Source organism: Pongo pygmaeus, chromosome 20, assembly GCF_028885625.2.
Source record: "Pongo pygmaeus isolate AG05252 chromosome 20, NHGRI_mPonPyg2-v2.0_pri, whole genome shotgun sequence".
NCBI classification, from domain to species: domain Eukaryota; kingdom Metazoa; phylum Chordata; class Mammalia; order Primates; family Hominidae; genus Pongo; species Pongo pygmaeus.
In genome coordinates, this window is record NC_072393.2 from 46,421,109 (window position 1) to 46,448,025 (window position 26,917).

Below are 26,917 nucleotides of genomic sequence, written 5' to 3' on the forward strand. Positions count from 1 at the left end.
CCCCGCCGCCCCCTACGCCAATCCTGTGGGTTTGGCAAAGCAGCTGGCAGGGACATTAGAGCCCATCAGTAAAGGCGAGGTTGCCAGGAGCGAGGGGAGGGAGCCCGCAGCCAAGAGGCACTGTGTGTGGGGGAGGCCTCAGCTGCCACAGCCCTTAGAGCAGGTGGTCAGCACGTGGGGGGGTGGGGAAGGCGAGAAGGAGGTTCCCGGCAACAGATGGCACAGGCAGGGCTGAGGCTTTCAGACAAGGGGGTGTAGGGGGGCTGGCCATCTGCACCTGGAGGCCGCTGGCGAGCTCCTCCCCCTCTCCCCCCAACCCTAGCGCAGAGAAAAGAGCTGGGGGAAGGGGAGGGCTGCTTTTATTCCGACTGAAGATTCAGCTCCCCCCCACCCCGCACCCCTACCTCTCCAACACACTGAGAGGCTGGAACCCGGGAGAAGGCAGCTGGTGGAGGAGCGAGGGAGGCAGAGGTGAGGACTGCCTCCAGGACCATCTCGCCTTCCACGGGAGACTTGAGGCAGAGGTGAGGGCTCCCCCTGATGAGTCCGATCTGCATAACGGCATGCAGGGGCCCAAGGCTCCCTCAAATGTTGGCAAAGATAAGTTAACCGCTTCCCTGGCTTAGAGTTCCCGGATGCCCGCTTTCGAGTGGGGAGGTGCAGGATCTAGGGCACGAAGTTGGGAGTTCCCCAGCCCCAGGGATCCTGAGCTCCTGGGCCAAGGAGAGCCAGGCAAAGACTGGGAAGCCCAATGGGGCTCCTCTGACCCAGGGCAGACCGGGAAGCCATAAGAGGCACTACAGCAGGGTATGGCCTGCTCTGGGGACTGAATCCCCCATGGAGGCTGTCATGAGTGATCCGCCCAGGAGTCCCCTTTGGTGGGCAGGCTGCCGGCAGTGGCTGCGTCTGGCTGGCGACTGGCCCAATAGCGGTGGTAGGTGTCCTGGAAGAGGTCCCTGCAGGCGATGTGGGCTCGGAGGCGGGCACAGGCCAGGAAAGCCCCTGCCAGCTTGCGGTGCAGGGCATAGGTCTCCTCGGGTGGGGGGCGCAGCCGGTGCCGCAGCAGCACCGGGATGAGGTCCTGTATGCGGCGGGCAGTTTCCCCCGACCCAAAGTCATAAGGGCCCTGGGTGGCGAAAGGCTCCCCCAGGATCATCACTGCCTCCACGTGGGCGTCGGAGAATGCCTGGGAGTGGGGGTGGGGGGAGAGCAAAGGCAGCCAGTGTGGACATAGAGCCCTCTGCATAACCCAGAAGCAACGTGTAGCCTCCACTCCCTCCAGTCTCCACCATCAACACAAGCCCCGACTCCCCCAAGAGTGAGCAGCTTCCACTCCTTCCAGAGCCTAGACTAGACAAGCAGCTGCCTATTCCCCGAGTAAGCACCCCTCACTTCCCGGAAGAGCCTCCAACAGACAAGTAGCCCTCTACTCTCTCTACAACAGAGAAGCGGCCCCCGCCCCTCCTGAACAGATCCACGGTGCCCATGTTCCCAGGGTTCCTGAGGAGTCAGGCAGCTGCCTCCCCCCCACTCCTCCCCAAAGCCCCCAGCATGGATAAGCATCCCTCCTAGAGTCCCCCACTCCCCAGGTATAGACACACAGCCTCCATTCTCCCTAGTGGAGACAAGCCCCTCCTGGAGTCCCCCAGTCCCCGGGTATAGACATGCCCCATCACCTACTCGAGTTCCTCAGTGGAGATAAGCAGCCCCCCACTGCACCTCACCAACAGACACCAGCCCCTTTCTCCCCCAGTGTCTCCCCACCTTGGTTTCGAAGCCTGTGAGGAATTTGAGGTCCCTGGACTTCTGCAGGACAAGGTCTCTGTCTCCATCAGCTGCAGCCTTCACCACCTGGGGAGACAGGTGGGAGTTAGAGGGACAAAGGCCGGGGCTCAAGGGGGCTCTGGAGAAGAGGAGCTGGAAGCCTGGGCCTCCCATGTACCCACATCCATTCTCATCTGCCTGGGCCCTCCCTCACCCGGAAGCTTCCTGCTCCCAACTTTGCCTGTCTGTGACTCCCTTAAAGACTGTTCCAGAGCCTGGGAGTGGAGGTGGTTAGGGATCCTGCCTACCTAGACGGCAATGTGGGGCCTGCCCGGGAACTGCCACAGTGAAACAGTGCAAGGAACAAGTGTCAGGGCTGCTGGTGAGTCCAAACACTCAATTGGACGGGTGCAAGCGTGACCCAGAACTGCATCCAAAGTTGCCAGGGGCCACCTCTCTGTCTCCCGCACTGGACTTTGAGCCCCATGAGAGCAAGGAGCCCAGCTGGGTTTTGTCGCACGGGGCACAGGGTCTGGTGCTCAGGAGGCCCTGGGTGAACCTTGCTTTAGCAAATGAGCGTGTGGAGCAGAGCAGCTCTCCAGCCATGAGCTCACACACACAGGGCAGGAGTTGTGGGCATGAAGAGATGCCCAGCTGGGGCCAGCTGGCTAGGGTTCTGTCCCAGCTCTGCCACCTGCCGGCCTGTTGGGCCTCCACTTTCTCATCTGTGAAGTGGGGATGCCAAAAGTGCCTTCCTCATGGGGCTGTTGGGAGGATAAAGAAGGTGATGCCTGTGGCGTGCCTGGCGCTGTGTCTCAGGAAGGAAGCACCATAAATACTATTAAGAGGTGGGCACGGGGGTCCCTATTTCACACACGGGGAAGCAGACCCAGAGTAGGGAGTGGAACATGGGCCACACCACTCACTACTGGGTAGTTGCCCTTTTTTGTGAGGAGGGGGATTCGGGATTAATTCCATTCCCTCTCTGCTCCCCCTGCCCGAGCCTGTCTGGCCATCTGTCAGGCCTATGGTCCTCAGAAGCCAGGGCTTTTATAAAGTGGCAAAGGCTGCAGGCCTGGGTGGGAGGGGAGGGTGTCAGTGGGGAGCAGAAGGGCCTCAGCTTTGTGCCTCAGTGGCCGGCAGAGAGGGCCCCAAGGGGCCTGTGTGTAAGGGGTTATCACCTCCTCTTCCTGTTCCTGTCTCAGAGGTGGCCCCACCAGTCCCCAGGCCAGATCCCTAGACACCTCTGTCCTCAACTTCTAGCCTGTCTGCTCCCATGGACTGCCAGCTGGGCATCTCCCAGCCACCCCTCTGCCCCTCTCCACAGCTGCCCTGGGCTCCCACCCCCAGGCTTAGAGACCACTTCTTATTCAGAGGGAGTTTTCAAATTCTGACTGCATCCCTTCCCTGCTCAAATCTTTTCCACAGCTCCGCAGGGCACCTGGATACAGTACGAGCTGCAGAGCACAGCCTCTAAAATCCACAGTGATTTGCTGCAGCCTCGTCACTGTGCTGCCCACCGACCTGCCCTCCCAGTCAGAATGGGAGCTTCCTTTGGGTCCTCTAGGGCCTTACTACTACAAGTGTGGTCCCCATACGGGTAGCCCTGGCCTCACATGGGTGCATGTCAGAATACAGCATCTTCCGCCCACCTCCAGACCAGAATCTGCACCTGCACAGGATCGCCAGGCTTCACATGCACATCCAAGTCTGAGAAATGCTGCTCTAATGGGAATGTCCCTTACCACCGCCTGGCCTGGGCACATGTTGTCTATCTGAAATACCCTCTGAGCCTTTTCCCAGTTGGCCCCTCTCATCCCTCACGTCTCAACGCTGACACTCTCTCCTCCGAGAAGCCCTCCTTGGCTCCCCAGGCTGGCTCAGGCTCAGACTGGGCTCACAGTCCCCTGTGCTTCCCCAATCCCAGCCCTGTCCATGCTGGGTCCTCACTGTTGCCTCACTGACTATGAGTTCTGTGAGGAGGGGCGTAGGCTGGGCCCAGGTCACTGCTGTGTCTCCAGCTTTGCCTAGAATAGAGCTGGGCACAGAGGAGGGGTCAGAAAACGTTTAGATTGGCTGGGCAGGAGGGCTCATGCCTGTATTCCCAGCACTTTGGGAGGCCAAGGCAGGAGGATCACCTGAGGTCAGGAGTTCGAGACCAGCCTGGGCAACATGGTGAAACCCCATTTCTACTAAAAATACAAAAATTAGCTGGGTGTGGTGGCACATGCCTGTAATCCCAGCTACTCGAGAAGCTGAGGCAGGAGAATCGCTTGAACCCAGGAGGTGGAGGTTGCGGTGAGCCAAGATCCCACCACTGCACTCCAGCCTGGGCGACAGAGCAAGACTCTGTCTCAATTAAAATAAAAAAGGAAAGAAAAAAAAGGAAAAGAAAACGTTTAGATTGATGGCTACATGATTAGAGGACCCAGGGCAAATGTCCAATCTCAACAATGAATGAAATGGTGTTCTCTACAGCCTCTAAGACAAACTGACCCCAGTGGGGGGGACAGACGAGCCAAGTACGTGAGGAAGCACCTCCTGTAGACAGAGTTGCCCCCAGGGACACACACCTGGCCTGGACACCAGGGCCCTGGACAGCATGGGGTCTGGAGAGGTGACAAGATGGTCACTGTGGGCCTTTCTCTTAGGAGGGAGCTGGGCAGTGGTTGGAAGCCTGGGCTCTGGACCTGGACTACCTGAATTTGAATCCCAAGTTTGCTGTGATCTTGGGCAGGTGACTTAACCTCTCCAGGTACCCAGTTACTTCATCTGGCCTAAAACGAGCCTAAAACCAGTCCTTTTCGCATTGTGTTGCTGTGTGGTTTAAATCGGTTACTATACGTAAGCACTAAAGATAGAGCCTGACATATTAAGTGCTTGGTGTGTGCTAGTTGCTACGAGTATTACTATTATTTATTATTTCTTAATTCCAGAAACTGCATTTCTCCTTCTTACTCCTCTGCCTCAGTATATGGCTTGAGCCTCAGCCTTTCAGAGGCCCTAGGGTCTGGGGGAGACTCACCTCGATGTAATGGTCTGTGAACTCTGTCCCAAACTCCCGGCTTGCACCAAAGTCCAGCAGGGTCACCTGGAAGCAAGGAATGGTGAAAGGAATGCTGGGATCCCATTCACACCCCCACTGTCTATTGGGGCAGCCGGAATCTGTCTCCCTCCCCACGACCCTGCCCGCTCCTGCCAGAGTCCCTGCCTGGCTGCCTTGCTGGGCTCCCGGCCTCATCTCCACATTTCCAACCCACCCCCAGAAGGTAGCTGAAGGCTTTTTTTTTTTAGTTCTAACTGTTTATGCAATAACAAATTTTGGACCCAGAAAAAAAAATCCAGAGAATAATAAAAGATACAGAAAAGTAAAACGAACACTCGCAAATCCCGCCACCCAGCCTAAAATATAAAATACTCCCCATCTGGCCGCGCGTGGCGGCTCACACCTATAACCCTAGCACTTTGGGAGGCCAAGGTGGGTGGATCATGAGGTCAGGAGTTTGAGACCAGCTTGGCCATCATGGTGAAATCCCGTCTCTACTAAAAATACAAAAATTAGCCAGGTGCGGTGGTGCGTGCCTGTAATCCCAGCTACTCGGGAGGCTGAGGAAGGAGAATGGCTTGAACCTGGGAGGTGGAGGTTGCGGTGAGCTGAGATTGTGCCATTGTACTCCAGCCTGGGCAACAGAGTGAGACTCTATCTCAAAAAAAAAAAAAAAAAAACTCCCCATCTACGTGGAGCCTCCTGTGTATCCCGCCCTGATCACACCTCCCCCAGGTCCCCAGGGTCACCTCTTTCCTACGATCATTATTAAATTATTTCCTGAAATTCTCATTTATGCATTTCTATATTTTCTATGTATGTGTACAGCTGTAAACAATCTAGAGTAATGGTGTGCATATTTTCAAACTTCACAGAAGTTGTATTTACCATCGTTCTCCTGCAACTTGTGCTTTTTGCCCAGCATGGTTTTGCGATTTATCCCTGTTGCCATGTGTCGCTCCAGCTCAGTCACTCATTTCACACTGCTGTGTAAGGACTTCGTTGTGTGAATCTATCACAGTGCATTTATCTGGCTGAGGAATACTGTGGTTGTTTCTGATTTTTTTTCCTTCTTTTTAAATATGTTTATTAGTTATAAACTCTGTTTCTGACTTTTTTTTTTTTTGAGACAGGGTCTTGATCTGTTGCCCAGGCTGGAGTGCAGTGGCACGACCATGGCTCACTATAGCCTCAAACTCCCACGCTCAAGTGATCCTCCCGCCTCAGCCTCCTGGGTAGCTGGGACCACAGGTGCACCCCACCACACCTGGCTAAGCTTGAAATTTTTGGAGAGATAGGGTTTCACTATGTTGCCCAGACTGGTTTCGAACTACTGGGCTCCAGTGATCCTCCTGCCTCAGCCTCCCAAAGTGCGGAGATTACATTAGTGAGTCATCTCACCTGGCCTGTTTCTAATTTTTGTGCTCAATGAACACCTGTAAGAATGTTTCTAGGGCAGCAGAGTTTGAACTGACCACAACCCACAGTAAGAAATTGTTTCTACTGGTGGCTGGGCGTGATGGCTCACTCCTGTAATCCCAGCATTTTGGGAGGCTGAGGCAGGCGGATCACCTGAGGTCAGGAGTTCAAGATCAGCCTGGCCAACATGGTGAAACCCCACCTCTACTAAAAATACAAAATTAGCTGGGTATGGTGGCACACGCCTGTAGTCCCAGCTAGTTGGGAGGCTGAGGCAGGAGAATCGCTTGAACCCAGGAGGTGGAGGTTGCAGTGAGTCGAGATTGTGCCACTGCACTCCAGCCTCCATTCGCAACAAGAGCAAAACTCTATCTCAAAATAAGTAAATAAATAAAATTATATATATATAGAGAGAGAGAGAGAGAGAGAGAGAGAAAGAGAGGGAGGGAGGGAGTTTATACTGGGCATTCATGCAAATGCATACATAAACGTCAAGCAAAAGTGTCCCAAGGCCGGGCGCAATGGCTCATGCCTGTAATCCCAGTACTTCGGGAGGCCAAGGCAGGCGGATCACCTGAGGTCAGGAGTTCGAGACCAGCCTGGCCAGCGTGGTGAAACCCCATCTCTACTAAAAATACAAAAATTAGCTGGGCGTGCTGGCAGGCACCTGTAATCCCAGCTACTTGGGAGGCTGAGGCAGGAGAATTGCTTGAACCTGGGAGGCGGAGGTTGCAGTGAGCCGAGATCACACCATTGCACTCTAGCCTGGGTGACAAGAGCGAGACTTCATCTCAAAAAAAAAAAAAGTATCCCAAAATAATACAGATCCCTCCCATCTGTGACATACTGACATCATCTATTCCATAAAAAAAAAAAAGTGCTGGTGGATCATGAGGTCAGGAGTTCAAGACTAGCCTGGCCAAAATGGTGAAACCTCATCTATACTAAAAATACAAAAAATTAGCCAGGCGTGGTGGCGGGCACCTGTAATCCCAGCTACTCGGGAGGTTGACGTGGGAGAATTTCTCGAACCCCAGAGGCAGAGGCTTCAGTGAGCTGAGATTGTGCCATTGCACTCCAGCCTGGGCAACAAGAGCAAAACTCTGTCTCAAAAAAAAAAAAAAAAAAAAAAAAAAGTGCTGTTGGAAGCCAATAAATTGATGTCAGGACTCCTATCACTTGGAGTTGGGTAAACATATCCCTGGGGTATGAGCCTAGGAGGGGACACAGGGTGTACGCACATTGTGGAGAAAGAAGGGGCAAGGGACTGGGGCTGGAGACTCCGTGGGGCCACAGGATGCTCAGCAAAGGGTTCAGACTTGATTCTGAGGGGGCTGTGAAGCTGTAGGAGGGATATCTTGATGAGATTTGTGCTTTAGAAAGACCCCTCTGGGGACAAAATGGGGATAGACCACTTTGGAAAACCAGTTGGCAACCCCTGATAAAGGTAATGATGTATCCACCAGCACTCAAGTCTGCAGGTCCAAACCTTCACTACAGGTCTTTGTACGCCCCCTGCCCTCTGCTGGGAACACTCTGCTCTCTGGGTGGTTGTCTCCTTTTCTCCTGTCCCATCTCAGCCTTTTTTTTTTTAAAATAGAGCCCAGGCTGGTTTTAAATTCCTGGCCTCAAGGGATCCTCCTGCCTCAGCATCCCAAAGTGCTGGAATTACAGGCATGAGCCACCACGCTCAGCCTCTGGTCTCGGCTTTTTTGTGTGTGTGTGAGTGTGTGTGTGTGTGTGAGACAGAGTCTCGCCGTGTCACCCAGGTTGGAGTGCACTGGCACGATTTTGGTTCACTGCAGCCTCGACCTCCTGGGCTCAAGCATTCCTCCCACCTCAGCCTCTCAGTGGTCCCAGCTTTAATGGCACTTGCTTTAAGAAGCCTCCCTTAATCCCTGCTCACCCCACAGTGAGTCAGGCACTTTCCCTGGGATCCCATGACTTCCTGTGCCTCCCCCAACTCCAGCCCCCACCCCTCTACCTGTGCCTCCCCCATCCCGGTCCTGACCCATCTGCCCTGTGCTCCTCATTGTGGTTGGTACGAACCACTCTAGGTCATCGCTGTGTGGTGCCAGGTCCCCCCCACTGGACTGGGCACTCTAAGAAGGCAAGGGTCAGGGATGTCTTTTTATTGCTGTCAAGAGGCAGGGGCAGGTGATGGTGTGTTCTGTATGGATGACGAGTGTGGTAGTGATGGCTAACTGCCTTCCAAAAGCTGTACTTCCCCTCTGTGCTGTCACATTGCCACCAGGAACCACTGCCTAGCCAGGGACTCCATTTTCCAGCATGCCTTGCACCTAGGCAGGCTGTGTGACTAGCTCTCACTGATGGAATGGCAACGGAAGTGGTATGTCCATTGCCCCAGGATGAGCTTAGTGTATTTAGCCTGGGCATTACTTTTTCTACTTCTGGCCAAAGCAGTTAGGCAGGGGGCTACCCTCAACCTCTCTTACCCTTTCCTTGGGAAGCAGAGTGTTGCAAGGCCCCAGGGATGGCAAAACCACAAAAGGGAAGGAGCCAGGTCCCTGAATCACCACTTGGAAAAGGGACACCCCTGCCTATTGTGGGGGTAATCAACTGCTATTGTGTTGAGCTACCGAAATATCAAGGAATATTTGTTACAACAGCAAATGTACCCAGACACACATCACTAGGAACCAACCTGGTGGCTGGAGGCGTCATACAGGAAGTTGGCCCAGTTGGGGTCAGTCTGCATGAATCGGAACTCAAACAGCTCCCGCAGACACAGGGTCAGGAGCTGGAAGCAAATCTGGGGTGGGGAGAAGAAGTAGCAGGCATCTCAGTGTGATCTCCCTTGTGGTGCCACCGCTGGCCTGGAGAGGGACCACCCACCCTGGGGCCATGCCCTTCCCACTGTGCCACCAGATGGCATACCTGGTTCCGCAGGTCCTGGCTCAGGCCCTGGCACTGGTCCAGGGGGACCCCTCCGGCCAGCTCCATGCCCAGCACCCGTGTCGTGCACAGCTCCTTAACCACGGCTGGGACCCGGAAGAAGGGGTCATTTGCCAGCAGCTGCCTGGGGCAGGAGGGAAGGGAGGAAGGGGACTTCGTGCTTCAGGCTTGTGACCCAGCTTGAGGCCTCCTCCTTGTGCTCTCAGAAGTCCTCCATGAACAGTCTGCGCCATGCCCTCCCTCCTGCCCATCTCTTGCTGCTGTCTGCCCTGGGTGATGACCAACACCTGGCTGGACTGAGATTTAACAAGTATCTCCAAGGTGCCTACTCTGCACCTGCCTCTAAACTGGGTGCTGCTGGAAACCCAGTCACCACTTCCCTACCCAAAACCCTTCTGACTTCTGGTTGCCCCAGAAGGATGAGTTCAGTTGTATTTCAGCCTTTGCATTACTTTTTTCATTAATTTATTAATTCATTCATCCCAAAAGTAGTCACTGGTATCAAACTCTGTGAAGTCTATAGTGATACCCATGGGTCAGTCCTTGCAATCACTACTCTGAACACAGGTAAATAACGGGAAAGAATCCTCTGTGTCTGTCCCTGTGCTAAATGATGCTGGAGACAGAGCAGTGAATGAACCAGTCCCTGGACCTGGCCCCCAACCCTGAGACCACACTCTCACAAACAGACGGATTATAGATTGAGGTAAGTGTGTTGGCCGGGTGCAGTGGCTTACACCTGTAATCCCAGCAGTTTGAGACACCGAGGTGGGAGAAACGCTTGAGCCCAGGAGTTCAAGACCAGCCTGGGCAACATGGTGAAACCACATCTTTACGAAAAACTACAAAAATTAGCTGGGCGTGGTGGCCTGCGCCTATGGTCCCAGCTACTCGGGAGGCTGAGGTGGGAAAATCACTTGAGCCTGGGAGGTCCAGGCTGGAGTGGATCTCACCACTGTATTCCAGCCTGGAAAACAGAGCGAGACCCTATCTCAAAAAAATAAAAGAAGTATGTCTATGTAAGATTTGGGAGGCAGAGAATATAAGCAAGGTCTCTGGTTGAGGACCCGTGGGATGGCTGGAGGAGAGTGAGGGGGAACAGGAGGGTGGTGTGGGGTTTTATCCTAAGGGTACCCGGGAATCCTGTGGGGGAGGGGGGGTCTCTGGCCCATCACCCTACTTTGCACTCTCTGCCTCGAGTTCCTCCTTTGGGGTTTGTATTTTTGTCCTTGTTGATAAAAATCTCTGATGTTTGAACTGCTCCTCATGAACCGGAGCCATGTAGGGCATTTAATCGGCACACTCCCCTTTCATCCTCACTCCACAGTGAGGGGATGCTCTCTGGAGGCCACTGTACAGATTGTATGGATGCAGGCCACACAACCTGTTAAGGGCTGACCCAGGATTTCATCCTGCATCTGAGTCTAGGGTGTGTGCCTCTAACCATTGCCTTCTACTGATCTTTCACTTTCTGTCTACAGAGCCTGGCACGTTTTAGGCTGTCAATAAATGTGTGAGCCACACTGGAGGACCCCACTGAGGTGCCATTAATTGCTACACATCAGGATGCTTCCAAGATATAACCACATTGTTCCACGTAGCCATAGTTCATGCATTTTCGCTGCTATGTAATATTCCACAGATGAATATACCATTGCTTATTTGTCCACCCAGCTGGATAAACTTGATGGATATGGGTTGTTTCCAGTTTGGGGCTGTTGCAGACAAGCATTCTAGAACAGTCTGATGGTGGATACTGGCAAAAGGGTCCCTAGAGTGTTCAGCAGGGAGGGCAATCGTTGGCTTGCAGAGTTGGTGAATATGAGGGCTTATGTGATGATGCCAACCTGTTCTCAAAATGCTTCTACCACCTTCTCCCACAACCCGTGGTGCAGAAGGGATGCTGTGGAGCCCACTCTCTCCACCTCCCAGTGCTGTGGGCTCCTTGCTCTCCATCAGTCCAGCGGAGGTAAGAGTGTGTCATTGCATAATTAAGTGCCTGTGTCGGACTACAGTGGATATGCGGCCCATCTGACACAGGAGAAGACTGCTGCTTGGAAAGTGACCTGCCCAAGCTCACAGAGGACAAAGGGGGTAAGCAAAGTGATGGATGAGTGGACGGATGGATGAACAATGATTGAAAGAAAGAGAGAGTTTGCCCTACCCCACAGCTCCAGCTGCCAGAAGCTGAGGGGGCAGCTACTTCCCACCCAGCCTGGGAGGGAGGGAAGGAGGGAAGCTCAGGGCACTCAGCTCACCTGAAATTCTGGGCACAAGCCGCCTCACGACGGTAGTCACACTCCCAAGCCAGCTCCTGCTGCAAGGCCTGCAGGCTCTGCTCGGCAAACAGGCCTGCGGGGGAGGTGTGTCAGCCAGGGAAGGGCCCCGGGCGCCCACCGGTGGATGCCTTCTCCTGCCAACCCTCCCTCTCCTGTCTCCCGCGCTGTCCCTCGCAGCTCCTACTCCAGGCCTGTAACCCACATCTGTCCCTCTCCTGTCTCCCACGCAGCTCCTGCTCCGTGCCTCTGACCTGCATCTGTCCCTCTCCTGTCTCCCCTGCTGCCCCTTGCAGCTCCTGCTCCAGGCCTCTGACCTGCATCGTATCATCTGTCTACACATTTCCCTCATCCTTCACAGCACTGCAGGGTTCCCCAGGGTCTTCCAAAGCCTTTCCTGGGCTCTGTCTCTTGCGCGTGCCTGCACCCCAGTCCCTGGCAGCTCTTTCAGAGTCACGCTCACCCCTATTCTGTCTCCTTTTCATACTGACTCTCACGTTGCTCACTGCCTCTGAATCTCACTTCTGGGCCTGGCTTTCCCTCTCCCTCTCCGTCTCTTACACAAACACAACCCGCCCTCCTTTCTCTAGGCGCCTCCTCACGTGCCATCCCCAGGACTGTCCTTTTCTGCTCTGCCGCACCTACAATCCCGCTCCCTGCATGCACACCCTCTGAGAGTCTGCTGCTGGATCTTGGCCCTGGGCTCCCGTCTCTCTAAGGCTCTGTTAAAATCCATAAGGCTTTTCCCACACCTGCTCATGCTCCCTGGGCTCTCCCCGCCTTGGTGTCCTTTCTGTCTCTGACACTCCCGCTCACAACGCCAGCACACCTTGCCCGTGCTCTCCTCTGGGCTCCCCCTCCTGCTTTCTCTCTCTGGGCATAGCCCCTTTGGGAGGTCAGCAGAGGAGTGGGTGGGTGCCTCACCCGCGGGCAGGGTCGCGCTCATCTTGAGTACCGCCAGCAGGTTCTGAACATCGCTCTGAATGCTCTGGGCTACGCCGGGGTACTGTAAAGGGAGAAGGGAGGGAGAGAAGGTGGGAGTCACTTCTCTGGGCTAGCAGGGTGCCCGCCCCTACCCTGCCCGGCCTCCCCTCTCACCTGGATCTTCACGGCCACCTCCGTCCCGTCCCTCAGCAGGCCCTGGTGCACCTGCCCAATTGAGGCAGCGGCAAAGGGCACCTCCTCCAAGGAGGCCACCTTGGCCTGCCAGTCCCTGCCGAGCTCCTCTTCAAGAACTCTCTGCGGGGAGTAGTCACAGCCGTCATCATCGCAGCAGAGTTCATTCCCCAGGCTGAGTGCTTTATGTGTTGATAACCCCAGCACTCACCACATGCAGGGCCCTGGGCTAAGCTCTTGGCTGCCGCCCCCTTTGCAGATGAGGAAACTGAGGCTGAGAGAGAACTCCCTTGCGCAAGTGACTAGCCAGGCACTGGCAGACTGTGAGGCTCAGCCTAGCCTGTGTCCCCTGAACCTGGACTCCCTGGGCTGTTGTGGGGATTGCTATTATTTATAGTTAAGACTCATAACAATCCTTTTTTTTTTTTTTGAGACAGGGTCTCGTTCTGTAGCCCAGGCTGGAGTGTAGTGGCACCCTCACGGCTCACTGCAGCATCAACCTCCCAAGCTCAAGCCATCCTCCTGCCTCCTGAATAGCTGGGACTACAGATACATGCCACTGTGCCCAGTTAATTGTTACTGTTATTATATTTAGTAGAGACCAGGTCTCACTATGTTGCCCAGGGTGGTCTGGAAGTCCTGAGCTCAAACGATCCTCCTGCCTCAGCCTCCCAAAGTGCTGGGATTACAGGCATGAGCCATTACATGTGGCCAACCATCCTTTATTATGCTCTTATATGGTATTATTAACTCACAGTTAATGTGATCAAGAAGAGCTAAAATTCACAATGGGCTTCCTGTGGGCCAGGTCCTATTCAGAGTGGCCCAGAGAGAGGCAGTACCTGCCTGGGGCCACATGGCGAATAGGCAGAACAGGGATGGGAGGGCAGGTGGGTGGCGGAATCCTGGATTCCATGCCTTACCCAGTTATTAGAACAGCTCATGTCCTGGGCACTTACTCGGTGCCAGGCGCCGTGCCAACCTATTACAGACACGCTCTCCTTTAATTAAAAAAACAGTAATAATCACAGCTAACACCTGCATGTTACTCAGGTGAATCAGGGGCCGTTCTCAGTGCTCAGTGTAAACTGATTTATGTGACCCTATGATGTGGGTGTGGCTGTCACTATCGCCATTTCCCAGGGAAGGGAACTGAAGCACAGAGAGGTCAGGCTGCTGTTCTCTCTTTTAATCACCACAGCAATGCTAGGAGGTGTGTACTCTGGTGATCCCCATTTTACAGATGGGGAAAGTGAGGCTCAGAGGCAGGGAGTGGGGCAGTGAAGCCAGGAGGGTCAGGCAGGTCAGAGGAGATGGAGCCTGCCTCCCTCACCGCCCTCCCCCACTGGGCACTCACCAGCATCTGCCAGCGGGGCATGAAGTCGGCGCTCTGGCGGACCCGCTCAAAGATGCGCTGCAGCTGAGGGCTGATGAAGCTGTTGTCTTGGGAGACAGTGGAACGAGGGGGGGAGTAAGCGAAGAGGTGAGGAGGGACCCCGTGTGAGTATCTGAAGTTGGGGCCTGTTGGTGGGTAGGGCTGGGGTGGAAGGGAGGTCAGGGGTCAGGAGTCGAGGGTCATGCTGTACCCTGGATGCTGAGCATCTGGCCAACCTTGAGGGCGGCCCCTCGAACTGTACATAAGGTCTGCACAATCCGCTCGGCATTGGCCTCTGACAGGAAGGGGCTGGAGTCCGGCCCAGAACCACCCTCTGGGGAGAGAACAACCATTAGAATTACAACCACAAATATCATCACTGCGGCCAGGCCCGGCGGCCCACGCCTGTAATCCCAGCGCTTTGGGAGACCCAGGTGGGATGAACGCAGGAGTTTGAGACCAGTCTGGGCAATAGTGACATCCTTTCTCTATTAAAAAAATATATATCATCTGCACACCAACAGGAACGGCTAAAACGAAATACGGAGGCCAGGCTTGTTGGCTCGCGCCTGTAATCCCAACACTTTGGGAGGCCAACGCAGGAGGATGGCTTGAGTCAAGGAGTTCCAGACCAGCCTGGATAACAAAGAAAGACCCTGCCTCTAATTAGCTGGGTGTATGGTGGCATGTGCCTGTAGTCCCAGCTACTCGGGAGGCTGAGGCAAGAGGATTGCTTGAGCCCAGGAGGTTGAGGCTGCAATGAGCTGTGATCGCACCATTGCACTCCAGCCTGGGCAACCAAGCAATACCCTGTCTCGAAAAAAAAAAAAAAAAAAAAAGAAAGAAAGAGAAATAAACACAAGTTAAAACAAATTGCAGGAGAGTTAAAAAGTAACTACTACAGTATTGAATAGATGAGCTACCACTACACACAACAGCCCAGGTGGGTCTCAAAAATGTAACGCTGAGTGAAAGCAGCCGGGTGCATGAAATCATCACCCAGTTATGCTGATATAAAGTGCAAAACAAGGCCAAACAAATCCAGGGTCCAGGAGCCAAGACAGAGGTCACCCTTGGTGAGGGGAGTGACTAGGTGGGGACATGAGAAGGGCAACGATTCTCGAAATGTGGGCCGGGGATCCCTGAGGGTCCCTGAGACCATTCAGAGGGGTCTGAGAGATCAAACTATTTTCATCATAACATTAAGATGTTATTTTCCCTTTTCTGCTCTCATGCCTCTAAGAACATTCACTGGAGTTCTCCAGAGGCTCCAGGACATGTGAAGACATCATCAGGCTGACAGCTGATGGAATGTGTACGTGTGTACTCTTGTGTTTTAAAAATATCTCTGTATTTTTGTTGTGTTTCTGAGACAGTGTCTCACTCTATCACCCAGGCTGGAGTGCAGCGATGCAATCACGGCTCACTGCAACCTCCTGGGCTCAAGTGATCCTCCTGCCTTAACCTCCTGAGTAGCTGGGACTACAGGTGTGCACCACCATGCTTGGCTAATATTTTTACTTTCTGTAAAAATGGGGCCTCGCTATGTCACTCAGACTGGTGTCAAATTCCTGATCTCAAGGGATCCTCCCGCCCCAGCTTCCCAAAGTGTTGGGATTACAGGCGTAAGCCACCGCACCTGGCCTAAAAATTTCTCAGTTTTAATTTCTAATATGGTAGACATTGATAACTATAATCCACATAAATAAGCTCTTTGGGGGCTCATTCTAATTTTAACAGTTTTATTGAGAAATAATTCACATACTGTTATAATTCACCATTTAAATTATATTATTAGTATATTCACAGAGTTGTGCAAGCATTACCAGAATCAATTTTAGGACAGTTATACCACTCAAAAAAGAAAACTGGCCGGGCGTGGTGGCTCATGCCTGTAATCCCAGCACTTTGGGACGTCGGGGCGGGAAGATCACTTGAGTTCATGAGTTTGAGACCAGCCTGGGCAATGTGGTGAAACCCTGTTTCTACGAAAAATACAAAAATTAGCCGGGCATGGTGGTGCACGCCTATAGTCCCAGCTGCTCAGGAGGCTGAGGCAGAAGGATCACTTGGACCCAGGAGGTAGAGATTACAGTGAGCCGTGATCCCGCCACTGCACTCCAGCCTGGGTGATAGAGTGAGACCTTGTCTCAAAAAAAGAAAAAAAAAAAAAAGAAACCCCATACCCATTAGCAGTCACTCCTCATTTTCCCCAATCTCCCCAGGCCTTGACAACCACTAATCTACTTTATGTCCCTACAGATTTTCCTATTTTGTACATTTCATATTAATGGAATCATTCAATATGTGGTTTTTCTGTGTGTGGTTGCTTTCACTTAGAGTTTTTTTTTTTTTTTTTTTTTTTTTTTGAAACAGTGTCTCGCTCTGTCTCCAAGGCTGGAGTACAATGGCATGATCTTGGTTCATTGCAACCTCCGCCTCCCAGGTTCAAGCAATTCTCCTGCCTTAGCCCCGCCAAGTAGCTGGGGTTCCAGGCACCTGCCACCACATCCAGCTAATTTTTTGTATTTTTAGTAGAATCAGGATTTCGCCATATTGGCCAGGCTGGTCTTGAACTCCTCACCTCAGGTGATCCACCTGCCTCGGCCTGCCAAAGTGCTGGGATTACAGGCATGAGCCACCACAACCGGCCTCACTTAGTGTTTCAAGATTCATCTACATTGCAGCATGTGTCAGCCCTTCATTCCTTTTTATGGCTGGATAATATCCCGTCGTATGCCTATCATATTTTATTCATCCATTCATCAGTTTTAAGGGTGTGCAGGGATCCTGAGACCAAGAAGTTTGAGAGCAGCTGTTCTAGGGTTTCTTACTCTGGGTACAGACAAATGTACTTTGTGAAAATGCACTAAGCCATACACTTACAGGTATGTGTACCTCGGTTTATATGCAAATTACATTTCAGCTTTGGCAAAGCATTTCTTTTTCTTTTTTTAATATGAATACTTTATGAATTTGTGTGTCATCTTTGCACAGAGGCTGTGCTAATCTTCTCTGTCTCATTCCAATTTTTATTTATATGTGATGCCGAAGCAAGTACAGCACAACAAAGCAATTCTTAAGCCTTTATTAATTTTGAAGGCCAGTTGTGGTGGCTCACAGCCGTAATCCCAGCACTTTAGGAGGCCAGGGTAAGAGGATCTCTTGAGCCCAGAAGTTCAAAGCTGCAGTGAGCCATGATTGCACCATTGCACTCCAGCCTGGGTGACAGCAAGACTCTATCTCTTAAAATAAAATTTAAAATAAAACAAAATTTTATTGAGCTCATTATTGAGCTGTTCCAGGCAGAATCCTAAGTGTCTTTGTGGATTCTCTGGCTGAATGCCCACAATCACACCAGGAAGTAAGAATTATCAATCCTTTAATTTTCAAGGTGAGAAAGCAAGAGACTCAGAGAGGTGCAGCATCTAGCCCTGTTCCAGGCAGAATCCTAAGTGTCTCTGTGGATTCTCTGGCTGAATGCCCACAATCACACCAGGAAGTAAGAATTATCAATCCTTTAATTTTCAAGGTGAGAAAGCAAGAGACTCAAAGAGGTGCAGCACCTAGCCCTGGGTCACACAGCATGGAAGTGGCAGAGTGGGGTGTAGACTCAGGCTGGTCCTACCCAAACCCTAATCCTCCACCTACCCTCAACTTTTTATTTTGAAAAAAATATCCAGGCTGGGTGTGGTGACTCATGCCTGTAATCCCGGAACTTTGGGAGGCCAAGCAGGGAGGATCACTTGAGGCTAGGAGTTCCAGACCGGCCTGGGCAACACGGCAAAACCCTCTCTCTACAAAAAATACAAAAAATTAGCCAGGCGTGGTGGCACGTGTCTATAATCCCAGCTACTCAGGAGGCTGAGGTGGGAGGATCACCTGAGCCTGGAGAAGTCAAGGCTGCAGTGAGCCGTGATTGCACCACTGCATTCCAGCCTGGGTGACACAGCAAGACTCTGTCTCCAAAAAAAAAGAAAGAAAAAACTCCAAACAGAAAAGTCGCATGCATAATATCGTGAACACCTGCACACCCGCACACCCTCCACCTCAATTCAACATGGTGCCATTCTGCTTCATCTGCTTTATCTGTGCGTGTACCCACACACTTACTATTATTATTTTTTGTTGACCCACTTGCATGTAGTTGCACTTAAGCTTTGCTAAGAATAAGAATATTCCCCTACACGATCACAGTACCATAATCACATGTAAGAAAATTAACACCAATTCCTTAACATCTGCCATCCAGTCCATATTCAGATTTTCCATTTGTCTCCAAAAAGTCTTTCATGGCTGTTTTTTCCAAACTGATATGCAATCATGGTTCAAACGCTCCATTTGTCAAATAATGTCTCTTTCATCTGTTTTTAATCTGGAATATGCACCCCCACTTGTTTCAAGACATTGACTTGTTGAGGGAACCTCCACCTACCCTCAACTTTTTATTTTATTTTTTATAATGGCAAATGCTACATATCTAATTCCATCTCTGATGTACACAGACCCTCGCTGGCACTTTTATTTTCAGCTTTCCGCTCCTGCTCCAAGTTAGGAACTCCCAATGGCTGAAATGTTTTCTCAGATAATCTAATATGTGGCTGGGCACAGTGGCTCATGCTATAATCCCAGCACTTTGGGAGGCCAGGGCTGGTGGATCACGAGGTCAGGAGTTGAAGACCAGCCTGGCCAACATGGTGAAACCGTCTCTACTGAAAATACAAAAATTAACCAAGCGTGGTAGCATGCGCCTATAATCCCAGCTACTTGGGAGACTGAGGCAGGAGAATTGCTTGAACCTGGGAGGTGGAGGTTGCAGTGAGCCGAGACTGCGCCACTGCACTCCAGCCTGAGCGACAGAGTGAGACTCCATCTCAAAAAAAAAAAAAAAAAAAAAAAATCTAATATGCTTCTCTTAATCATGACCCTGATAGTGGTTTAGGCCTGTTCAAAGCACTTCACAATGACTCTAAGAGGTGGGTAAATTATCACCACCTCCATCTTCCGGATGAAGAAACTGGAGCTCAGAGGGGTGAAGTCACTTGCCCCAGGTCACACAGCAAAGCCAGGATCTGAACCCAGGCAGTGTGGCTCACTCACCTGACTGCAGACGACCTCCTGGCATGGACTTCTTAGCCATCTCGGCCAGCGCTCCTAGCCCCAAGCCCACAGCCAGTCCTGGAGTGCAAGAGAAGAACATGAGTGCCTGTTTGCCTGGGGTGCCCCCAGCCTAAACCACTCTCCTTTCTCAGTTTTTCTCCAAGAATGCTTGTCTCCCAACTCTTTTTATTTTTTCTTTTGTTTGAGACGGAGTCTCGCTCTGTTGCCCAGGCTGGAGTGTGGTGGCACAATCTTGGTTCACTGCAACCTCCACCTCCCGGGTTCAAGCGATTCTCCTGCCTCGGCCTCCCGAGTAGCTGGGATTACAGGCACGCGCCCACCATGCCTGGCTAAATTTTTTTTGTATTTTTAGTAGAGACGGAGTTCCACCGTGTTGGCCAGGCTGGTCTTGAACTCCTGACCTCAGGTGATCCTCCCGCCTCGGCCTCCCAAAGTGCTGGGATTACAGGCATGAGACACCACACCTGGTCTTGTCTCCCAATTCTTTGTATCTCTGTCTCCAAATCAGTCTCTCACTCTCTTCCTGCGCAGGGCTCCCTTTAAGGTGCAGCTTCCTCTTTCTTTAACCCTTTCTCCACGTCTCTGTCTCCCTCCCAGCAGTTCTCAGCCCTGGCTGCACATTCCAGTTACCAGAGGAGCTCCGGTAAATATAATGCCCAGACTATGCTCCCAAAATTCTGATTAAATTGGCTTGAGACATGGGAATTTGTGCTTTGTTAAAAAGCACCTCAGATAATTCTAATGTGCAGTGAAGGTTAAGAAGGCCCCTCGGCCGGGCGCGGTGGCGCACGCCTGTAATCCCAGCACTTTGGGAGGCCGAGGTGGGCAGATCACCTGAGGTCAGGAGTTCGAGACCAGCCTGGCCAACTAGGAGAAACCCTGTCTCTACTAAAAATACAAAATCAGCCGGGCATGGTGGTGCATGCCTGTAATCCCAGCTACTCAGGAGGCTGAGGCAGGAGAATCGCTTGAACCTGGGAGACGGAGGTTGCGGTGAGCCGAGATCACGCCATTGCACTCCAGCCTGGGAAACAAGAGCGAAACTCCGTCTCGAAAAAAAAAAAAAAGAAGGCCCCGAAACAATTGTCCCAGGTCCCTCTGTCTTCTGGTGACTCTTCTTTCTCTGTCCACACCTCCTCTTCTTTATGCTTATCTCTCTTTTTCTTTTTAGAGACAGGGTCTCACTCTGTCACCCAGGCTGGAGTGCAATGGCACCATCATAACTCACTGCAGCCTCAAATTCCTGGGCTCAAGTGATCCTCTTGCCTCAGTCTCCCAAGTAGCTGAGACCACACATGCATACCACCACGCTCACTTAATTTTTTATTGAGACAGGGTCTCACTATGTTGCCCAGGCTGGTCTGGAACTCCAGAACTCATGTGATCCTCCTGCCTCGGCCTCCCAAAGTGCTGCGATTACAGGTGTGGGCTACCAGGCTTGACCTCTCCTTTTCTAAGCCAGTTATTTCTGCATCTCTTCCCTTCTCCCCATTTGTCCTATCTATCTAGATCTCTTGCTCTCTTTTCCTCCCTTTGATGTTATCTCTCCATCTCTGATTTCCTCTGCTACCTCTCCTCTTGTCCCTAAAGACGTCTCGGGTCTCTCTCCTTCTTTTGTTGTCACCATCTCTGTCAATTACCATACTTGGCATTTTCTGTGTCCTTTCTACATGTCAGAGGCTGTTCCCAGTGCCTTCTGTGCACTTACTAATTTTTGTCCTTACATGAGGTCTCCACCTTCATAAAATATATTTTACAGAAAACTTCCATTTTACAGAAAAGGAAATTGAGGTTCAGAGAAGTGAAGTAATTTGCCCAGAGTCACATCACAAAGCGAGGACACAGCAGAGTCATCCCTTGATCCCTGGGCAGCCTGGTGCCAAAGCTCTAACCACTGCCTTCGACTGCCTCTGCAGACTGTGAATCTATCTACGTATATATATATACATTTTTTTTTGAGACAGAGTTTCACTCTTGTTGCCCAGGCTGGAGTACAATGGTGCGATCTCGGTTCACTGCAGTCTCCACCTCCTGGGTACAAGCGAGTGAATCTATATTTTTAAAACTTGAACCAGGCCGGGCATGGTAGCTCACGCCTATAATCCCAGCACTTTGGGAGGCTGAGGCAGGTGGATCATGAGGTCAGGAGTTCGAGATCAGCTTGACCAACATGGTGAAACCCCGTCTCTACTAAAAATACAAAAATTAGTGGCCAGGCACAGTGGCTCACGTCTGTAATCCTGGCACTTTAGGAGGCCAAGGCGGGCGGATCACGAGGTCAGGAGATTGAGACCATCCTGGCCAACATGGTGAAACCCTGTCTCCCTAAAAAAAAAAAAAAAAAAAAGTTGGACGTGGTGGCGTGCACCTGTAACCCCCACTACTCGGGACGCTGAGGCAGGAGAATTGCTTGAACCTGGGAGGTGGAGGTTGCAGTGAGCTGAGATCATGCCACTGCACTCCAGCCTGGGTGACAGAGCAAGACTCCATCTCAAAAAAAAAACAAAACTTGAACCATGATCAGCAGTAAGAAGACATTTACGTTATAATCAGTGCAGACCAAGGTATATGTTTCATGAAACAAGACTTTCCCTTGCTCTACAAGTGCACACATATTTTCTGTCCTATTCCTCTTTTTAAATGCTGGTTGCAACCCACTAAATTATTTCATGTGACTTGCACGACATCCGGCTGTGTAACCCAAAGTCAAGTTACCTCCCCTTTGTTAGCCTCAATGTCCTCATCTACAGAATAGAACACTCATTGATTCAGTGCAGCATGTGTGTATATGGGACACTGCACATTACAGGTTCTCAGTAAATGTTATTATGGCCAGGAGTAGTGGCTCATGCATAGAACCCCAACACTTCGGGAGGCCGAGGCAGGAGGATCGCTTGAGACCAGGAGTTTGAGACCAACTTGGGCAACATAGGGAGACCCTATCTCTACAAAAAACATTTTTTTAAAATTACCCAGGCCAGGCACAGTGGCTTCCCGGGCACCGTGGCTCACATCTGTAAATCCCAACACTTTGGGAGGCCGAGGTAGGTGAATCACTTGAGGTCAGGAGTTCAAGACCAGCCTGGCCAACATGGTGAAATCCCGTCTCTACTAAAAGTACAATAATTAGCCAGGCGGCCAGGTGTGGTGGCACATGCCTGTAATCCCAGCACTTGGGAAGGCCGAGGCAGGTGGATCACAAAGCGAGGACATAGCAGAGTCATCCCTTGATCCCTGGGCAGCCTGGTGCCAAAGCTCTACCACTGCCTGACGAATATGGTGAAACCCCGTCTCTACTAAAAATACAAAAATTAGCCAGGTGTGGTGGATGCATGCCTGTAATCCCAGCTACTTGGGAGGCTGAGGCAGGAGAATCAGCTTGAACCCGGGAGGTGGAGGTTGCAGCGAGCCAAGATGGCGCCACTGCACTCTAGCCTGGGTGACAGATGGAGACTCCGTCTCAAAAAAAAAAAAAAAAAAAAAATAGCCAGGCATGGTGGCAGGCACTTGTAATCCCAGCTACTCAGGAAGCTGTGGCAAGAGAATTGCTTGAATGTAGGAGGCAGAGGTTGCAGTGAGCCAAGATGGCGCCACTGCACTCCAGCCTGGGCAAGAGCGAGACTGTCTCAAAGGAAAAAAAAAAAAAAATTACCCGGGCGGATGGTGCACAACTGTGGTCCCAGCTACTCAGGAGGCTAAAGCGAGAGAATTGCTTGAGCCCAGGAGTTTGAGGCTGCAGTGAGGGCGCCACTGCGCTCCAGCCTGGGTGACAAAGTGAGACTCTGTCTCAAAAAAAAAAAAAAAAAAAATTATCATTTACGTTCCTCTCAATTTCTCTTGGCTTTGCAGGCCCTTGCCTTTTGTCTCTCTTTCTCTGTCTCTCTCTCTTTCCTGTCTCTGATTCATCCTCTCCCTTGCTTCAATCTGTAAATGTTGCCCTTTTTAATTGAGGTCACACCAAGATCCCCCAAAGTCACACGTACCCCCAAACTTGGCCAAGCGGCTGATGCGGGAGGCAGGCACCTTGCGTTCTCGAGAGCGGTCACTCAGCTGGGAAATGGGGACAAGGTCTGAGGGTGGGAAAGTGGGCATCGTGGCCAGAGTGCAGCCACCCTGCCACCACACCCTTCCCCAAGCTCAGGGGGCCAGCAGTCTTCGTGGGGTGTTGCTGGGTGGGTGGGGGTAATGATACCTGGGGCCGGGGTGTCTTCCTGGGACGGGCCTCCCGTGCCCTGCGAATGTCCTCCTCATCCAGGCCTCTCCCAGGCCCATCCTGGTAAAACTTTTGGGCCCAAGAATCTCCACATGGCCCCTGCAAGAGATATACTTTGATAAGGAGGGGAGGACATGGGATCACCTGGTCCTTCTGGACCCCTCCTGTCCTTTTACTTTCTGAAGTCTCCCTCAGCCTCTTCGCCTTGGGGACCTGCTCCCTAGCCTCTTACCCAGCGGTGGGGCCCAGGCCCCAGGGCCCCACAAGGCCGACCAACAGTCTGGCCCAGCTGTCCACCGGTCCCCCGAAGTAGGCCCCCCACTTTCAGCCACATTGCCTGGAGGAGAAGAGGAGGGATTATTCAGGTGGGAGTTGCCTGGCTTCTTGGCCAGGCCCCTATGTTCCTGTGTCCACCCTCTCTGATTCCCACCCACTAAATACTTCCTCCACTATTAATAGATTTCCACACTTTCTCCTGGTTCTCCCCTGGTTGCTAGGAACCCTTAGCTCTTCCTGCACGCCTCCCAAAACCCACTTTCCCCCTCTCCCAACCCTCGCCGTTGCTAGGGTCCGCCCCCGTTACTAGACACCCACAGTTCCTCAGGGGCTACCTCTCCACTTCTCTGAAACCCCCCTGGTTGCTATGCACCGCCTTCCCCTCTGTTGGCCCTGCAGGCACCCGCAATTCCTCCCGTGTCCCCCCGCCCGATCCCCACCCTGTTACTGGGCACCCCCACCCTGTTACTGGGCACCTCCCCCCGTTGCTAAGCACCCACTGCTCTCAGCCTCCGAGTCCGCAACCTGCTGGGGGCCTCCTGTGCTTCCGGGAGCCTCTGTATGCCCGCCCCCTTCGGCCAGCCAACCAATGGCGCGGCAGCAACTTGCTGACTGGCACGGAATTTCTCTATCTGTGCGCGGGGGAAGGGGCCAGGAGCGAGGCCCGAGCGATGGAGCCCGGAATTAAGGTGGGCGTCCGGGGGCCCATCTAGGGGGATTGCTGAGGCATCGCGGGAGCGCAAGCGTGCCCTGTCAGCCCTTCCACTCACCTCAAAGTGCCTTGTACGCGACAGACCTTTCTGTTCCCTACACTTTCTTGCAAAGTCTCCCTTACAAACCTGACGCCTCTATTCTGCATGAATATCTTGCCAACCCCCCTTCTTATTTTTACCCCTGGCAGGCTCAACACATCTTCTTTGAATACACATTCTTCCTAGCAAACATTTCCCTTGCACATGGAGCCCCTCCACTTTGCACAAACACCCACATTCTGGCACCCAGCCTCCTTCCTTGCGCATATAAACCCCTTGCCTTGCTTGCCAACTGTTTCCCGCTCACGCCTTCAACTCTCTCGTGTACATACCCTCCCCCCAACTTGCACACTGAGTCTCTGTTCCCTCACACACCCTGCTCTCTCTGCTCCCCGCCCACCTGCGGGATGGTGCGACTGGGAGCCCTCTGCTTCCTGTAGGCCTGACATTTCCCAGAACACACTCAGCCAAGATTCCCAGTGCTGAGTCAGGAACCTTGGCATCCCAGAAAACCACCTCCCATCCTATCTTTCTCTGTGTGTGTGTGTGTGTGTGCGCGCGCGCGTTGGAAAGCCTGCTCTCCCCACAACAGGCTGACTCACCCACTTTTCACAGTCTGGAATAGAAGCAGCTGGTTGGGGCATCTTTCCCACCACTGGGAGAGGGAGGGATGCCGATGCTTCCCCCACAGAACCCCGATGCCCCAAGCCCTCTTGTCGGGAATCAGACCCCTTTGTCTCTATTCCCGTACTGTGTGACCTCAGAAAAGCCCTCATCCCTCTCTGGACTTCTTCCCAACCTGTATGATGTACTAGGTGGGCTCCTGCCTTCGATTTCTCATTGGTCTGTGAAAAGGTGACTCATTTTAGAGCCTTGGACCTGTGCCCAATGTCTCCCCCAGCTACTCAATTTCAAGACAGACCACCTCCTGTCCCCCTTCAGACGTGAAGGGCTGACTCAGGAGCTGGGTAGCAGCTCAGCCTTGGGGGCAAAATGTATCAAAATCACCTAGGACAATAAATAATCCTACTGGGCTACAACTGATAGTGCCAGGCCCGGGGCCACATGCTTAATATACATGAGATCATGTCAGATAGCCCCGTAGCTGCAAACAAAGGGTAGAGGCCGGCAGATCTCTGAGCCTCTGTTCTCATGTGTAAAATGGGGCCCTGGCATCCCTATTGTTCAGCCTTGGAGAATGAAGTGAAATCGTGTCAGGGTCTGATACAGAACAAGTGCTCCATACATGAGAGAGATTTCTTACGGAAAATTCAATGGAGCGTAAGTCATTTGCTCAGGATAGCGGAGCTGGGAACTGGCAGAGGAAGGTCTCGAACCCACACCCGTGGGAACTCCAAGACTTTGAAAGTCCGTCCCGCCCCTGCGTGAAGAATGGGCGCGCGGCTGGACTCGTCACCGGGGGTTTTAGGGAAGGTTGAACTTGTCATTCAAGCGTGTAGGGAGGGTGGATTAGTCACAGGGATGGAGGGAGGGGGCCCACTGGCGCGCCACCAGGACCCGTGCCCTAGATGCATACCTGGCCGCGCTTCGGACGCTCAGAGGCAAACCCCCTCCCCTTGGGGGGCGGAGTCGGACGAGGCACCGTCTCGTTCCGTTCCGTCACGTCCGGTGGGGCGGGGCTTCGGGGCTTTCCCCTTGGAGGGGAGTATCGGTTAACCCTTGCGCGGCGGGGCGGGCTGGAGCTCCGCGGGCCGGAACCCGGGAGTCGGGGCTCCCCAGCCACACCCCTCGCGGGATTTAAAGGGATAGGAGGGGCCGGGTCGGCCGAAGCCCGAACCGAAGGAGCGGGCATGAGGCGCTGCCCGTGCCGTGGGAGCCTGAGCGAGGCGGAGGCCGGGGCGCTGCCCGCGGCGGCCCGCATGGGACTGGAGGCGCCGCGAGGAGGGCGGCGGCGGCAGCCGGGACAGCAGCGACCTGGGCCCGGCGCAGGGGCCCCGGCGGGGCGACCGGAGGGGGGCGGGCCCTGGGTCCGGACAGAGGGGTCCAGCCTCCACAGCGAGCCTGAGAGGGCCGGCCTCGGGCCTGCGCCGGGGACAGAGAGTCCGCAGGCAGAATTCTGGACAGACGGAAAGACTGAGCCCGCGGCAGCTGGCCTTGGAGTAGAGACCGAGAGGCCCAAGCAAAAGACGGAGCCAGACAGGTCCAGCCTCCGGACGCATCCAGAAAGGAGCTGGTCAGAGCTGGAGACGACTTGTCTTTGGACGGAGACCGGGACAGATGGCCTTTGGACTGATCCGCACAGGTCCGACCTCCAGTTTCAGCCCGAGGAGGTCAGCCCCTGGACACAGCCAGGGGTTGATGGGCCCTGGACAGAGCTGGAAACGCATGGGTCACAGACTCAGCCAGAGAGGGTCAAGTCCTGGGCTGATAACCTCTGGACCCACCAGAACAGTTCCAACCTCCAGACTCACCCAGAAGGAGCCTGTCCCTCAAAAGAGCCAAGTGCTGATGGCTCCTGGAAAGAATTGTATACTGATGGCTCCAGGACACAACAGGATATTGAAGGTCCCTGGACAGAGCCATATACTGATGGCTCCCAGAAAAAACAGGATACTGAAACAGCCAGGAAACAGCCTGGCACTGGTGGTTTCCAAATACAACAGGACACTGATGGCTCCTGGA

At 52.9% G+C, this 26,917-nt stretch overlaps 1 protein-coding gene and 1 non-coding gene across 9 annotated transcripts; both read right to left on the bottom strand.

Annotated features, from left to right (window-relative positions):
- Positions 1-342: 342 nt before the first annotated feature.
- COQ8B (coenzyme Q8B) lies at positions 343-26,582 on the bottom strand. Of its 8 annotated transcripts, XM_054461821.2 has the most exons (16): positions 25,812-25,840; positions 24,877-25,119; positions 23,479-23,583; positions 23,226-23,345; positions 23,017-23,083; positions 19,013-19,090; positions 14,124-14,246; positions 13,895-13,980; positions 12,520-12,660; positions 12,346-12,427; positions 11,404-11,497; positions 9,128-9,269; positions 8,895-9,002; positions 4,790-4,855; positions 1,765-1,851; positions 343-1,186 (listed from the first exon to the last, which is right to left on the bottom strand). In XM_054461821.2, the coding sequence occupies exons 2-16, from the start codon at positions 25,048-25,050 to the stop codon at positions 848-850; spliced, it is 1,812 nt and encodes a 603-aa protein (XP_054317796.1). In that variant the 5' UTR covers positions 25,051-25,119; positions 25,812-25,840; the 3' UTR covers positions 343-847. The 8 variants fall into 8 exon arrangements, with proteins under 8 accessions (XP_054317796.1, XP_054317797.2, XP_054317799.1 ...); XM_054461822.2 differs by lacking the exon at positions 24,877-25,119 and having other exon boundaries at positions 25,812-26,582; XM_054461824.2 differs by lacking the exons at positions 24,877-25,119; positions 25,812-25,840 and adding an exon at positions 24,675-24,734.
- LOC129021271 (U6 spliceosomal RNA) lies at positions 16,865-16,971 on the bottom strand. Its single transcript, XR_008496001.1, has one exon. It is a non-coding gene; the product is annotated as a U6 spliceosomal RNA (small nuclear RNA).
- Positions 26,583-26,917: the final 335 nt, after the last annotated feature.

What these genes read in the sequence shown, in the direction of transcription:
- COQ8B (XM_054461822.2), bottom strand. Translation starts at nt 26,156, where the DNA reads ATGCGGGCCGCCGCGGGCAGCGCCCCGGCCTCCGCCTCGCTCAGGCTC. An exon ending in GGCCTGGGCCCCACCGCTGG is followed by an intron (nt 23,346 to 23,478) that starts GTAAGAGGCTAG and finishes TATCTCTTGCAG; the next exon opens with GGGCCATGTGGAGATTCTTG. An exon ending in AGGTGGCCGTGAAGATCCAG is followed by an intron (nt 12,428 to 12,519) that starts GTGAGAGGGGAG and finishes CTCCCTTTACAG; the next exon opens with TACCCCGGCGTAGCCCAGAG.